Raw genomic sequence first — 13,806 nt, 5'->3', positions numbered from 1 at the left:
TTCACATCAAGCCGTTTAATTGTACTATCATACACTCTCCTTGTAACTCCCTGTCTTGCATTCTTTCCACATGCCCAAACCACCTCAAAGTATTACATTTCACCCAGTCTACCACTCCACAATTCATTCTCTTTGCATTCCTTAGCATATAAAATCTCTCATACACCCCAACCTTTCTTTCTTCATTCCATCTAGTCACACCAGATGCTCTTCTCAAATAGCTCATTTCCACAACCTGGATTCTTGACCTCTGTGAATCATCTCATGTCCATGTTTTGGCTGCATAGGTCAGGGTTGGGAGGTTTTCATCTCTCTTATCATTCCATGGTGACATCATACAGCCTACCTCACACTTATATGTATCCCAAAACTTGTGCTCATCTCTCCATTTAGTCTTACACACGCATTTGCTCCTCTGTAGAAGGCTTTCACACCATCCAACATTTGTCCCCCTACACCATATATCCTTAACACATACCATAAAGCATTCCACTTGACTCTGTCATGTGCTTTCTCCAGGTACATAAAAGTTGCATGCAAATTCTTACCTTTCACTAAATACTTTTCATGGTCATCTTTATAGTGATAGGTGATTTGAATGCAAAGGTGAGTAATGTGGCAGTTGAGGGTATAATTGGTGTACTTGGGATGTTCACTGTTGTAAATGGAAATGGTGAAAAGCTTGTGGATTTGTTTGCTGAAAAAGGACTGGTGATTGGGAATATCTGGCTTAAAAAAAGAGATATACATAAGTATGCATTTGTGAGAACATCGGTAAATGGGGCAAAAGGTGAAGCAATAACAAGTAGTGATGAGGTGAGAAGGAGATAGAGTATTTTGAAGGTTTGTTGAATGTGTCTGATGATAGAGTGGCAGATATAGAGTGTTTTGGTTGGGGAGGTGTGTGAAGTAAGAGGGTCAGGGAAAATAGTTTAGTAAACAGAGAAAAGGTAGTGAAAGCTTTGCGGAAGATGAAAGCCAGCAAAGTGGCAGGTTTGCATGGTATTGCAGTGGAATTCATAAAGCAAGGGGGTGACTGTGTTGTTGATTGGTTGGTAGGGATATTCAATGTATGTACGGATCATGGTGAAGTGCCTGAGGATCGGCAGACTGCATGCATAATGCCATTGTACAAAGACAAAGGGAATAAAGGTAAGGGTCCAAATTACAGAGGCATAAGTTTGTTGAGTATTCCTATGAAATTATTTTTTTTTTTTTTTTTTTTTTTTTTTTATACTTTGTCGCTGTCTCCCGCGTTTGCGAGGTAGCGCAAGGAAACAGACGAAAGAAATGGCCCAACCCCCCCCCCATACACATGTACATACACACGTCCACACACGCAAATATACATACCTACACAGCTTTCCATGGTTTACCCCAGACGCTTCACATGCCTTGCTTCAATCCACTGACAGCACGTCAACCCCTGTATACCACATGACTCCAATTCACTCTATTTCTTGCCCTCCTTTCACCCTCCTGCATGTTCAGGCCCCGATCACACAAAATCTTTTTCACTCCATCTTTCCACCTCCAATTTGGTCTCCCTCTTCTCCTCGTTCCCTCCACCTCCGACACATATATCCTCTTGGTCAATCTCTCCTCACTCATTCTCTCCATGTGCCCAAACCATTTCAAAACACCCTCTTCTGCTCTCTCAACCACGCTCTTTTTATTTCCACACATCTCTCTTACCCTTACGTTACTTACTCGATCAAACCACCTCACACCACACATTGTCCTCAAACATCTCATTTCCAGCACATCCATCCTCCTGCGCACATCTCTATCCATAGCCCACGCCTCGCAACCATACAACATTGTTGGAACCACTATTCCCTCAAACATACCCATTTTTGCTTTCCGAGATAATGTTCTCGACTTCCACACATTTTTCAAGGCTCCCAAAATTTTCGCCCCCTCCCCCACCCTATGATCCACTTCCGCTTCCATGGTTCCATCCGCTGACAGATCCACTCCCAGATATCTAAAACACTTCACTTCCTCCAGTTTTTCTCCATTCAAACTCACCTCCCAATTGACTTGACCCTCACCCCTACTGTACCTAATAACCTTGCTCTTATTCACATTTACTCTCAACTTTCTTCTTCCACACACTTTACCAAACTCAGTCACCAGCTTCTGCAGTTTCTCACATGAATCAGCCACCAGCGCTGTATCATCAGCGAACAACAACTGACTCACTTCCCAAGCTCTCTCATCCCCAACAGACTTCATACTTGCCCCTCTTTCCAGGACTCTTGCATTTACCTCCCTTACAACCCCATCCATAAACAAATTAAACAACCATGGAGACATCACACACCCCTGCCGCAAACCTACATTCACTGAGAACCAATCACTTTCCTCTCTTCCTACACGTACACATGCCTTACATCCTCGATAAAAACTTTTCACTGCTTCTAACAACTTGCCTCCCACACCATATATTCTTAATACCTTCCACAGAGCATCTCTATCAACTCTATCATATGCCTTCTCCAGATCCATAAATGCTACATACAAATCCATTTGCTTTTCTAAGTATTCCTATGAAATTATATGGGAGGGTATTGATTGAGAGGGTAAAGGCATGAACAGAGCATCAGATTGGAGAAGAGCAATGTGGTTTCAGAAGTGGTAGAGGATATGTGGATCAGGTGTTTACTTTGAAGAATGTATGTGAGAAATACTTAAAAAACAGATGGATTTGTAAGTAGCATTTATGGATCTGGAGAGGGCATATGATGGGGTTGATAGAGATGCTTTGAGGAAGGTTTTAAGTGTATATGGTGTGGCAGGTAAGTTGCTAAAAGCAGTGAAAAGTTTTTACTAAGGATGTAAGGCATGTGTACGAGTAGGAAGAGAGGAAAGTGATTGGTTCCCAGTGAATGTTGGTTTGTGAAAGGATGTGTGATGTCTCCATGGTTGTTTAATTTGTTTATGGATGGGGTGGTTAGGAAAGTGAATTCAAGAGTCTTGAAGAGAGGGGCAAATATGCAGTCAGTTGTGGGAAGTGTCAGTTGGTGTTTGATGATGATACAACACTGGTGGCTGATTCAGGTGAGAAACTGCAGAGGTTGGTGATGGAGTTTGGTAAAGTGTGTGAAAAAGAGAAAGTTGAGAGTAAATGTGAATAAGAGCAATGTCATTAGGTTCAGTAGGGTTGAGGGACAAGTTAACTGGGAGGTAAGTTTGAATGGAGAAAAACTGAAGGAAGCAAAGTGTTTTAGATATCTGAGAGTGGACTTAGCAGCGGATGGAACCATGGAAGCGAAAGTGAGTTACATGGTGGGGGAGGGGACGAAGGTTCTGGGAGCAGTGAAGAATGTGTGAAAGGCAAGAACGTTATCTCGGGGAGCAAAAACGGGTATGTATGAAGGAATAGTGGTTCCAACAATGTTATATGGTTGTGAGGCATGGGCTATAGATAGGGTTGTGCAAAGGAGGGTGGATGTGGTGGAAATGAAATGTATGAGGACAATATGAGGTGTGAGGTGGTTTGATCGAGCAAGTAATGAAAGGGTAAGAGAGAGGTGTGGTAATAAAAAGAGTGTGGTTGAGAGAGCAGAAAAGGGTGTACGGAAATGGTTTGAACACATGGAGAGAATGGGTGAGGAAAGATTGACAAAGAGGATATATGTGTCAGAGGTGGAGGGAACAAGGAGAAGCGGGAGACCAAATTGGAGGTGGAAGGATGGAGTGAAAAAGATTATGAGCAATCGGGGCCTGAGCATACAGTAGGGTGAAAGGTTTGCAAGGAATAGAGTGAATTGGAACGATGTGGCATACCGGGGCAGAGCATGCAGTGTAGTCAATCAGTACTGTAATCTGACAGTGCATTCACATCTTGCATGCTTTCCATCATCCCCAGTGGCTTATTCCTTATGTAGGAAAAATTTAGTGCAAGTTAGGATGTAATAGACTGACTGGTTCATTTCATCTTCTCACTATTATCAAGTATTTCAATGATACAAGAAGCTAATCTAAGTGACTGACCCACATATAGCTGATGCTCACCTGACTATTATACTGTATTTATCAAATGAATGACTATTTCATGTCTGTTAAATGAAAATGCATTAAACTAGGATGTGTTAAAAAAAGTATGTACACACTAGGATTTGTCAAAAAAAAAAAAAAGTATCGGTACACACAAGGATGTAATGGAAAAGTATATCTTACACACTAGTGTTAAAAAAGTATCTCTATACACACTAGGATGTGAAAAAAAAGTATCTATATGGCTGTTGGTATGTAAATCTGGCTTCCTTTGGTGATGACATAGTTATGCTCTCTCTGATGACTTATAGACGGCTTTAACTGAGAGTTGAAATGAGGGGAGGATTAGCAACCTACCATCAAAGCTGAAAAAAATATCAAGCATCTTTGTTACCCACAAATCATATAAGAGAGCATATATAAATCATCTTGGAAATAAATTCAAATGCCCTATATAAATCATCTTGGAGATAAATTCAAATGCCCACTATTGTAAATAAAGTTCTTCCTGTATACATATATAAATACATACGTATTACAGGTACACCACCGAATTTCTGGCAACTGATGGTTCGGCACCTCCTTTAGTCCGGACATAATTACATGAGGGAACTTGAAATTACCATGGCCACCAGACTAGTTTACTGGGTGGCCACAGATGGCGTTGTGTGCAGGGTGCGCTTATCTACATTCTTTACACTGCACTTGGTGGTGATACCACAATTTTGTGAGATTCTTAGCTTATTCTGCTCAAATTCAACCCTTGCTATGGCTTCTAAGACATATGAGAGTGTCAGTTGTGGTGTCAAGCATAAACACCAGTCCATATTGATCTAAGATAAGCAGAGCTATTGAAAAAAATGGACCGCGGAGTTTCGGTGCGTTAGCAGTGTGACACCTACAATATTAGTTCATCAACTGCTTATGATATAAACTGTTTAAGATATAAAGAAGCAAAGGGAGAAAATATTAATTCTATGCAGACAGCAATTCCAAGAAGCAAATGACAATTAGAAAACAATGAAAGATGGTAAGAGTACTGAGCACGATTGAGTGATGATAGAATGGTTCTGACAGCATTGGAGTGATGGAGTGGACTTATATCAGGTACCATGATAATAAACCAAGATAAGTTTTTCCATGAAGAACTTAAATTACAACGTGAGCACGACTATAGTGAAGGATAGCTTCAAAGATTCAAGAAGCGTCATGGAATTTCCATGAATAAAGTGTAATGAGAAAAGCAGTCAGCAAGCCACAAAGGAGCTACCGAGTATGTGGAAGAATTTGTGAAAGTCGTAGCTAACGAGCACCTCAGTCCTGAGCAGGTGTATAATGCAGACGAAACTGCAATATTCTGGCAACGCACACCTACGAAAACACAAACAACAGAAGAAGAAGACCCAACAGGAATCAAACAATCTTTGGACAGACTTACCATCTTAGGGTGCTCAAACATTTAATATTTAACTTAAATTTCTAGCAGTCCATGGTACACTTTAGACGTATGGGAGATGTATAGTTAGTGGGTTAGAGGTGTGTTGATGAATCATTATTATGTGACCATGGTTGGTCTGGCAAAATGGTTAATCCAGCAAGGCTTTGGAACCAGAGTGCCAGAAAATCGGTGGTGCACCTGTACGTATATAAAAAAAAATACATAAGAAATATATAAAAGATATGTATGAGGTGTGTGAATTCAGACCTGGAGTAAAAATCATAAAGTGCATCTAAGTGTTTATAGAAATAAATCATACATGGCAAAAAAATAATTATCTAATGCAAAAATGATATGAGCTAGAAGGTCATCCTCTGTCCATTCACCATCCTTCCATAACAATATAAAGGTATGTACACTTCTTTATTGGGTATTTTCTTCAATAAAATATAACAAGAATATTCTGTAAGGGATCTTTTCTTCTTTTTCTGCACTAGGGGAATCATTTCATACAAAAATGAGCAGTCTAAGTGTTTTAATTAAAAGTGATACAGATCTTAACTAAATTTCTTACCCAACCTTTTTCATGTAAATTTTCATTACTTGTAATCACTGTGGACACTTATAATATACTTTTTACCGTAGCTTCTACTATCTTAACAGATCAGAACATGCCATTTACCTCAATGTTGCATTTTATGGGGAAAAAATATCTTAAAGTCCACTGACATACTGACAAAAATAATATCAAACTAACTTTCACTTACAAAATAATTTGACCACGTTTAAATTTGGAGTGCTTTCTTTAACTAGATTAGGTTACATTAGGTTTGGTAAAAGCTAAGTTTTGTACAACTGTGCTGTTTCTCCTATTTTCTCAAACCTATCTAAATCCAACCTCATCCAGGGAAAAGAGAACTCTAACTTTATACATATCTGAATTTTTATGAATAGGCTTTGTGAAACATTCATGATACCAGACTCTGCCTGCCTGCTTTAATGAAGCTGTAACACTGTCAGGTGATGAAAATGAGTACAATGTCATCAAGGAACTTTCACTCAAAAGGAGTCCATCATTTCCCTGCTTCTGATTGCAGTACACCCTCAAGGCTCCAGAAGCCCATTAAGGGAGCCCAAGGGGTATATATACAACAAAATAATGGCAAAACATTATTCTATATGCTCTTTATAAATAAATAAAAGTAATCCCTGGGATAGGGGAGAAAGAATACTTCCCACATATTCCCTGCATGTCGTAAAAGGCGACTAAAAGAGGAGGGAGCAGAAGGCTGGAAATTCTGCCATCCAGGTTTTACTTTTCCAAAAAGGGGAACAGAAAAGGGGGCCAAGTGAAGATTTTCCCCTCTTAGACTCAGTCCTCTGTTCTTAATGCTACCTCGCTGATGCAGGATATGGTGTATACATATGAAAAAAAATCCCAAAAGTTGTAATCTTACCCATTTTACTCTCAGTACCACTGATATGCATTTGAATTATTACATATGGTACATCCTTTCACCTATTTTCATTCACTCACCTTACTTACCTATCACAGTCACTTCCTGGCAACAGTACCCAGTGCTTGACTTCCTCCTGGCACAACCCCACCATCTGAGTAACAATCTATTGCTAAAAGTGTTATTAATGATTCAGAGATGATTACAGAAAGGTACATATTGATAAAGTAGTACTTTAGCTTTGAATAGTGAATGTTTTTGTTTTGCAATAGTAGTGTAGTGTTTTGAGAATAAAAGAGCATGGGAAAATAAATTGGAGAATTTTCTTTTACTTTCTGATACTGAATAGAGCCCTGGTGGTGAATCGCAAAGATCTGGGAAAGTGTTGGGCTAATGAATATAAATGCGGTCGATATGTTTGTCAAAAATCAACAAAACATATGAATATGAAGGCTATCTACCCTGCCATAGCACCTGATATTTACCTTTTATGTGGTGTAGTTTTAAATGAATGATTCTCATGGTCATATTTTGCAAGCCACTAGCATGTACTGTTCACATTCCTGTAGGCAAAATGCCCAACAGCAGTTTGCAAAAGGTAATCATAACAATATCTTACTTTTCACGAAATATCAAAATTAAGATAAATGCTTCCACAAGAGGTTAGGTAGGGTTTTAATGAAACCTCCTGGTTCTAAAAAGCATTCCACCTACTTTTACTTTATCATCCCTACATTTTCCCTAATCTTCACAACCCTACTTAACACCACATATTCCTCTAATTTTCAAATCCCTACTTTTACTTAACTGACCCTACATTTAACAAAGAATAACATAAAATACTCCAGATCATACTTTACCATTCATACCTTATTTTCTAAACACTACACAACTATTGTAAAAAAATAATCAATATTCGGAAGTATTAGTGCCACTTGCTAAACTACTTCTTTGGTTTTGAGGTAAAATTCCAGCTTAGTTCAGCATTGCTATTAGTTATGGGTATCGTGATAACCCACTAGCTTCCCTTCAAGTTACTAGAAAATTATCATACACTAATTTTGTTTGTGAGAATCTTCTCAACATTTTTTTGTTTGCTGAGATGGCAAAGGCAACTGCATCCATTCTATCAACCAACTCCTGAAGGAGGATTAACAGCTGGGTTGATTGTGGACTGCTTACCACAACCAGGATTCGAAACTATGTGCTCCAAAGTGGGTGGCCCGTGCATGCATCATGGTCAGGAATGCTAATCGCTATACCATGGAGGTCCATAATAACAAATGATCTAATATCACAATTTTGCTCATGGTTTTACACAATGACAGTCTGATGTCATATTTTTCCCAGTGATGCACTAAGAAAGATAACTTTTTCAACCTACTTTAAAAAAACTTTTATGCAAAAAAATAAATTTTGAAAAACTCAGATGTTCGCTTGATACACTGTGTTTGTACACATTCACCATTAATTACTAACTGCTCGATCAAAAGGCTGACTGCTAAATTTCAACTAGATTACTGAACCTTAATATTGAACTCTTTGTGACGGTATGTGAAGTTTTTAAAGGTTCGCAAGATTTCTTTACACCACACGCTTTTAAACGGTTCAAATTTCTTTTTTCTGTTGAGCCTCACTCCTAAAACCTTATAAAATTTCCCTACAAAATGTATGATAATGTTACTGTATTCTCTATACTGCAAATAAAAACCTATTTAATATTCAAAGCAAAAAGCAACTGAGAGCTAAACAGGACTGCAAAAATATTCCCTTAGTCTTTTGGATTCCTTATAGCCCATTCAACCTTAACACACAACACTTCTCCCTTGGTGCAATACATTTCAATATAACTATATAATTCATAAATGTGAAACTAACAGATATTCAAACACATTTCAACAGTCAACATCTGGGAATTCCGTCAAATAAAATGACAAAACATGAAAAGAAAACATCACTCAAATGTCAAAATTCTGTGCTCAGTCAACGCCCAAACTTCTGGTCATCCCCCTCCTCTCCGCCATTAATAATGACATAAATCATCAAAACAACCATTCCTTTACTATCCCTTAAGGCTGAACCATGAAAATAATGTCACTTACCTCAGCCTAGAACCCATATTGGATGAAATAAGGCGGTGTTGCTGCTCATGACCGAGAGATGTCCTCCGCCTTATTTATCTTCCGGGTTACTCTCACTGGGTATGGCGGACCATACGATAATTTCACTAGGATTTACGAATGATTTTTGAAATTCATTCATATGTGGCTCACATTATTATGGAGACAATACAAGGACACATTTCTATAGTCAAAACAATTTTTCATTGTAATTACAATCCTGCTATAAGCTAACCAGTTGTTCTATTTTTCTCCCCGAATGTGCTTCAGCTATTCACTTTTATCTATTTTCGGTGTCAGATATTTTCAGTGACCATTGTACCATATTGGCAGGATGACTATGTTCTACAGTATATCTTCTGGTCAAAGGAATTTCAGTTAATCATTAAATCATCTTCCATGACAGTTGCCATTTTTTTTTATTAATGAAACCACGGACATCAGTTCTTCCTGTGGTTTAATGGAGTTGAACAAATATTCACAAAGTTGCATATCATATACACATCTAAGGACACCTTCAGTGGAAATCTATTTTTTTTTAAACTCTTTACAGATATGATATAAATCAAAAAGCGAAGGGAGAGTAGTATAATACTTGTCCTTTTGATGCGAATTGTGACAATGAAATACTTAATTTTCGATGTCCCCTTAGATAGGCGAATAAGAATCCTGTCTCCGTATTTCCTGTGTGTCGCAGAAGGCTACTAAATGGGACGGGTGCGGGGGTTGGGGGCTGGACGACCCCTCTTATATTTCATTTTCTAAAATACAGAACAAAAGCCAAGCAGGAAGTGCTGATCCTCCTGGGGTGTCTAAATGTGTGACTATAAACATGATGAGAAGAGAGGAGAGATCAGCAGTATGTTTCAGGTAAGAAACCTGGATGTTCTGTCTCTGAGTGAAACAAAGCTCAAGAGTAAGGGGTAAGAATGGTTTGGAAATGTCTTGGTAGTAAAGTCAGGGGTTGATGAGAGGACAATATCTAAGGAAGGAGTAACACTACTCCTGAAGCAGTTGTTATAGGAGTGTGTGAGAGCGCATGCAAGTGAATCCTATGATAATGTTGGTAAAAATGAAAGTATATGGCGAGTGATGGGTGATTATTGGCGCTTATGCAGCAGGCCATGAGAAGGATCATGAGAGGCAAGTGTTTTAGGAGCACTTGAGTGAGTGTTTCAGCAGTTTGATGCAAGAAAGTGGGTCTTAGTGATGGGTGAGTTAAATGCGGTGTGTAATGTGGCAGTTGAGGATATGATTGGGGGGGGGGGGTATTAAGTATTATGAATGAAAATGGTGAACAGCTTGAGAAGTTGCAAGCTGTATATGGACTGGTGACTAAGAATGTCTGGTTTAAAAAGAGGGAAGTACACAAGTGCACATATGTATGCAGGAAAGATGGTCAGTGGGCATTATTGGATCCGACAATTTGCTGTTAGTAGAGTAAAAGAGACACTTTTGGATGTAAACGTGCTGAGAGGGACAGCTGGTGGGATGTGTGATCATAGTCTTGCGGAGGCGAGCGTGAAGATTTGTAAAGTTTCGGAAATAGAGGAAATAATATCAGCGAGAAGAGAGCAGTGACAGTAAATTAGCTTGGAAAAGAGACTTATCTGAAGAAATACCAAGAAAGTTTGGGTGTAGAATGGAAAAAGGTGGGAATAATGAAGCAAGGGGACTGGGTGAGTAATGGGAGGCTTTTTGGGAAGCAGTGGTGGCGTGTGCGCGAGAGTTGCAAGTGGCATCCAAAATGCGGGAGGTGGGCCGATTAAAAAAGTAGTAAAGTTGCTAAGAGAAGAAAAAAGAGAGGCGTTTGGGTGGTGATTACAAGGAAGGAGCACAGATGATTGGGAGTTGTATAAAAATGCGACAAGAGGTCAAGAGGCAGGTGTAGGGGTTGAAAAAGAGGGCAAATGAGAGTGGGGGTGGGAAAGTATTAGTAGACTTTAGGGAGGATAAAAAGACGTTTTGGAAGGAGATAGATTTTGAGCGAGGAACAAAAGAACAGATAAGAACATCACTGAAGTGGCAACAAGTAGTGATGAAGTGAGGAGGCGATGGAGTATGTTGAAGGATTGTTGAATGTGTTTAATAACAGAGTGGCAGATGTAGGGTTTTTGGGTCGGAATGGTATGCGAAGTGAAAGAGTTATGAAGAGCGGATTGGTGAAGAGAGAAGAAGTGGTGAAAGCCTTGCATAAGATGAAATGCAGCAAGGCAACTGTGATGGATGTTACTGCAGTTGAATTTGTTAAGAAAGGAGGTGACTGTGTTGTTGATTGGTTGGCAAGGATTTCCATTATACGTATGGATCACGGTGAGGTACCTAAGGATTAGCGGAAGGCATGTGTAGTGCCATTGTATAAAGGCATGAGAGGATAAAGGTGAGTGTTCAAACCACAGAGGTATAAGTTTGTTGAATATACCTGATAAGTTGTAAAAGGGCATTGACTGAGAGGGTGAAGGCATGTACAGGGCATCAGACAGAGAAGATCAATGTGGTTTTAGAGGTGGTAGAGGATGTGTGGAACATATATTTGCTTTAGAGAATATGTGCAAGAAATTCTTTGAAAAAGAATGGTTTTATATGAAGCATTTACAAATCTGGAGAAGATATATGATAGGGTCGATAGAGATGCTTTGTGAAAAATCTTAAGTATAGATGGTTTGGGAGCAAAGCTGCTAGAAGCTGTGAGAAGTTTTTATCAAGAGTGTAAGGCTTTTGTACGAGTAGGAAGAGAGGAGAGTGAATTGTTCTGACTGAAGATTGTCTGCTGCAAGGATGTATGATGTCATCATGGTTGTTCAGTTTGTTTATGGTTGGGGTGGTAAGTGAGGTAAATGCGAGAGTCTTGGAGAGAGGGGTTAGCATGCAGTCTGTGGAGAAGGAGAAGGGCTGGGAAGTGAGCCAGTTGTTGTTTGCTGATGATACAGCACTGTTGGCAGATTCGAGTCAAAAACTGCATAAGTTGATGACTGAGTTTGGCAGAGTGTGTGAAAGAAAAAAATTGTGAATAAAGATAAATAAAAGCAAGATTATTATGTTTGGCAGGTTGGGAGTGTGAGTTTCAGTGGAGAAAAAATGGAGGAAGTGAAGTGTCTTAGGTATCTGGAAATGAATATAGCAGCAAGTGGAACCAAAGAAAATATCATAGGTCGGTGAGGAAGCGAAGGTTCTGAGAGCGCTGAGGAATGTGTGGAAAGAAAGAACGTTATCTTAGAGGGCAAAGATTAGTATGTTTGAAGGAATAGTTGTCCCAACAATATTATATGGATGGAAAACATAAGGCTTTGCGGAGGAGGATGGATGTGTTAGAAATGAAATGTTTGAGGACAATATGTGGTGTGAGGTGGTTTGATCGTGTAAGTAATGAAATGGAAAAGAGAGATGTGTGTTGATAAGAAGAGTGTGGTTGAGAGAGCAGTAGAGGGTGCGTTGAAATGTTTTGGACATATGGAGAAAGTGAGTGAGGAAAGGTTGACAAAGAGGATATATGTGTCAGGAGTGGAGGAAACAAGGAGAGCGGGAAGACCAAAACAAAGATGGAAGTATGGAGCGAAAAAGATTTTGAGTGTGCGGAGTTTGAATATGCAGGAGGGAGACAAGCGTGCACGGATAGAGTGAACTGGAACGATTTGGCATATGTGGAGGGGAGGGGGGGGGTCACCTCCCTCAGGCATATGTCCTTCAGCCCCTCCCCTCCTGCCTCCTTCATGTATATGTCCTTCTGGCCCTCAACTTCCCCCTTTAGGCATATGTCCTTCTGATCCTCACCGCCCACATATATATGTGCTTCTGACCATCAGTTACCTCACTCAGGTATAGGTCCTTCTCACCCTCATCTGCCTCTCTCATGTATGTCCTTCTGACCCTCACCTGCCTCCCTCAGGTATATGTGTCCTTCAGTGTCCCTGCTAGGGAGCGTTAAGCCTGGATGACTCAGTGTGTCCTTCATTGTCCTTGGTAGGGAGTGCTAAGCCTGGATGACTCAGTGTGTCCTTCAGTGTCCCTGTTCGGGAGTGCTAAGCCTGGATGACTCAGTGTGTTCTTCAGTGTCCCTGGTAGGGAGTGCTGATTCTGGATGACTCAGTGTGTTCTTCAGTGTCCCCGGTAGGGAGTGCTAAGCCTGGATGACTCAGTGTGTTCTTTAGTGTCCCTGTTCGGGAGAGCTGAGCCTGGATGACTGTGTGTCCTTCAATGTCCTTGGTAGGGAGTGCTAAGCCTGGATGACTCAGTGTGTCCTTCAGTGTCCCTGGTAGGGAGTTCTGATTCTGGATGACTCAGTATGTCCTTCAGTGTCCCTGGTAGGGAGTGCTAAGCCTGGATATCCAGACTCAGTGTGTCCTTCAGTGTCCCTGGTAGGGAGTTCTGATTCTGGATGACTCAGTATGTCCTTCAGTGTCCCTGTTCGGGAGTGCTAAGCCTGGATGACTCAGTGTGTTCTTCAGTGTCCCCGGTAGGGAGTGCTAAGCCTGGATGACTCAGTGTGTTCTTCAGTGTCCCTGGTTGGGAGAGCTGAGCCTGGATGACTGTGTGTCCTTCAATGTCCTTGGTAGGGAGTGCTAAGCCTGGATGACTCAGTGTGTCCTTCAGTGTCCCTGGTAGGGAGTGCTGATTCTGGATGACTCAGTGTGTCCTTCAGTGTCCCTGGTAGAGTGTACTGTGTCTAAATGACTCAATTTCCCTCAGTGTCCCCGTTCGGGAGTGTTGAGCCTGGATGATTCAGTGTGCCCCTTATTGACTTCGGTAGGGAATGCCGAGCCTGGATGACTCAGTGTGTCCCTCAGTGTCC

The 13,806-nt window shown here is 40.5% G+C and overlaps 1 protein-coding gene across 8 annotated transcripts in view; it reads right to left on the bottom strand.

Moving 5' to 3' along the window:
- Positions 1-9,105, bottom strand: part of LOC139749437 (DENN domain-containing protein 1A) — a 213,980-nt gene extending 204,875 nt beyond the window's left edge. For all 8 annotated transcript variants that reach the window (XM_071663294.1, XM_071663288.1, XM_071663296.1 and 5 more), the window contains exon 1: positions 9,000-9,105. In XM_071663294.1, coding sequence (XP_071519395.1) covers positions 9,000-9,016 — 17 coding nt within the window. In that variant the 5' untranslated portion in view covers positions 9,017-9,105. The remainder of the gene's footprint in view (positions 1-8,999) is intronic.
- Positions 9,106-13,806: the final 4,701 nt, after the last annotated feature.

Source organism: Panulirus ornatus, chromosome 7 (genome assembly GCF_036320965.1).
Source record: "Panulirus ornatus isolate Po-2019 chromosome 7, ASM3632096v1, whole genome shotgun sequence".
In the NCBI taxonomy this organism is placed as follows: domain Eukaryota; kingdom Metazoa; phylum Arthropoda; class Malacostraca; order Decapoda; family Palinuridae; genus Panulirus; species Panulirus ornatus.
The sequence above is the reverse complement of the archived record's forward strand: the minus strand, read 5'-3'. Positions and strand labels throughout refer to the sequence as shown.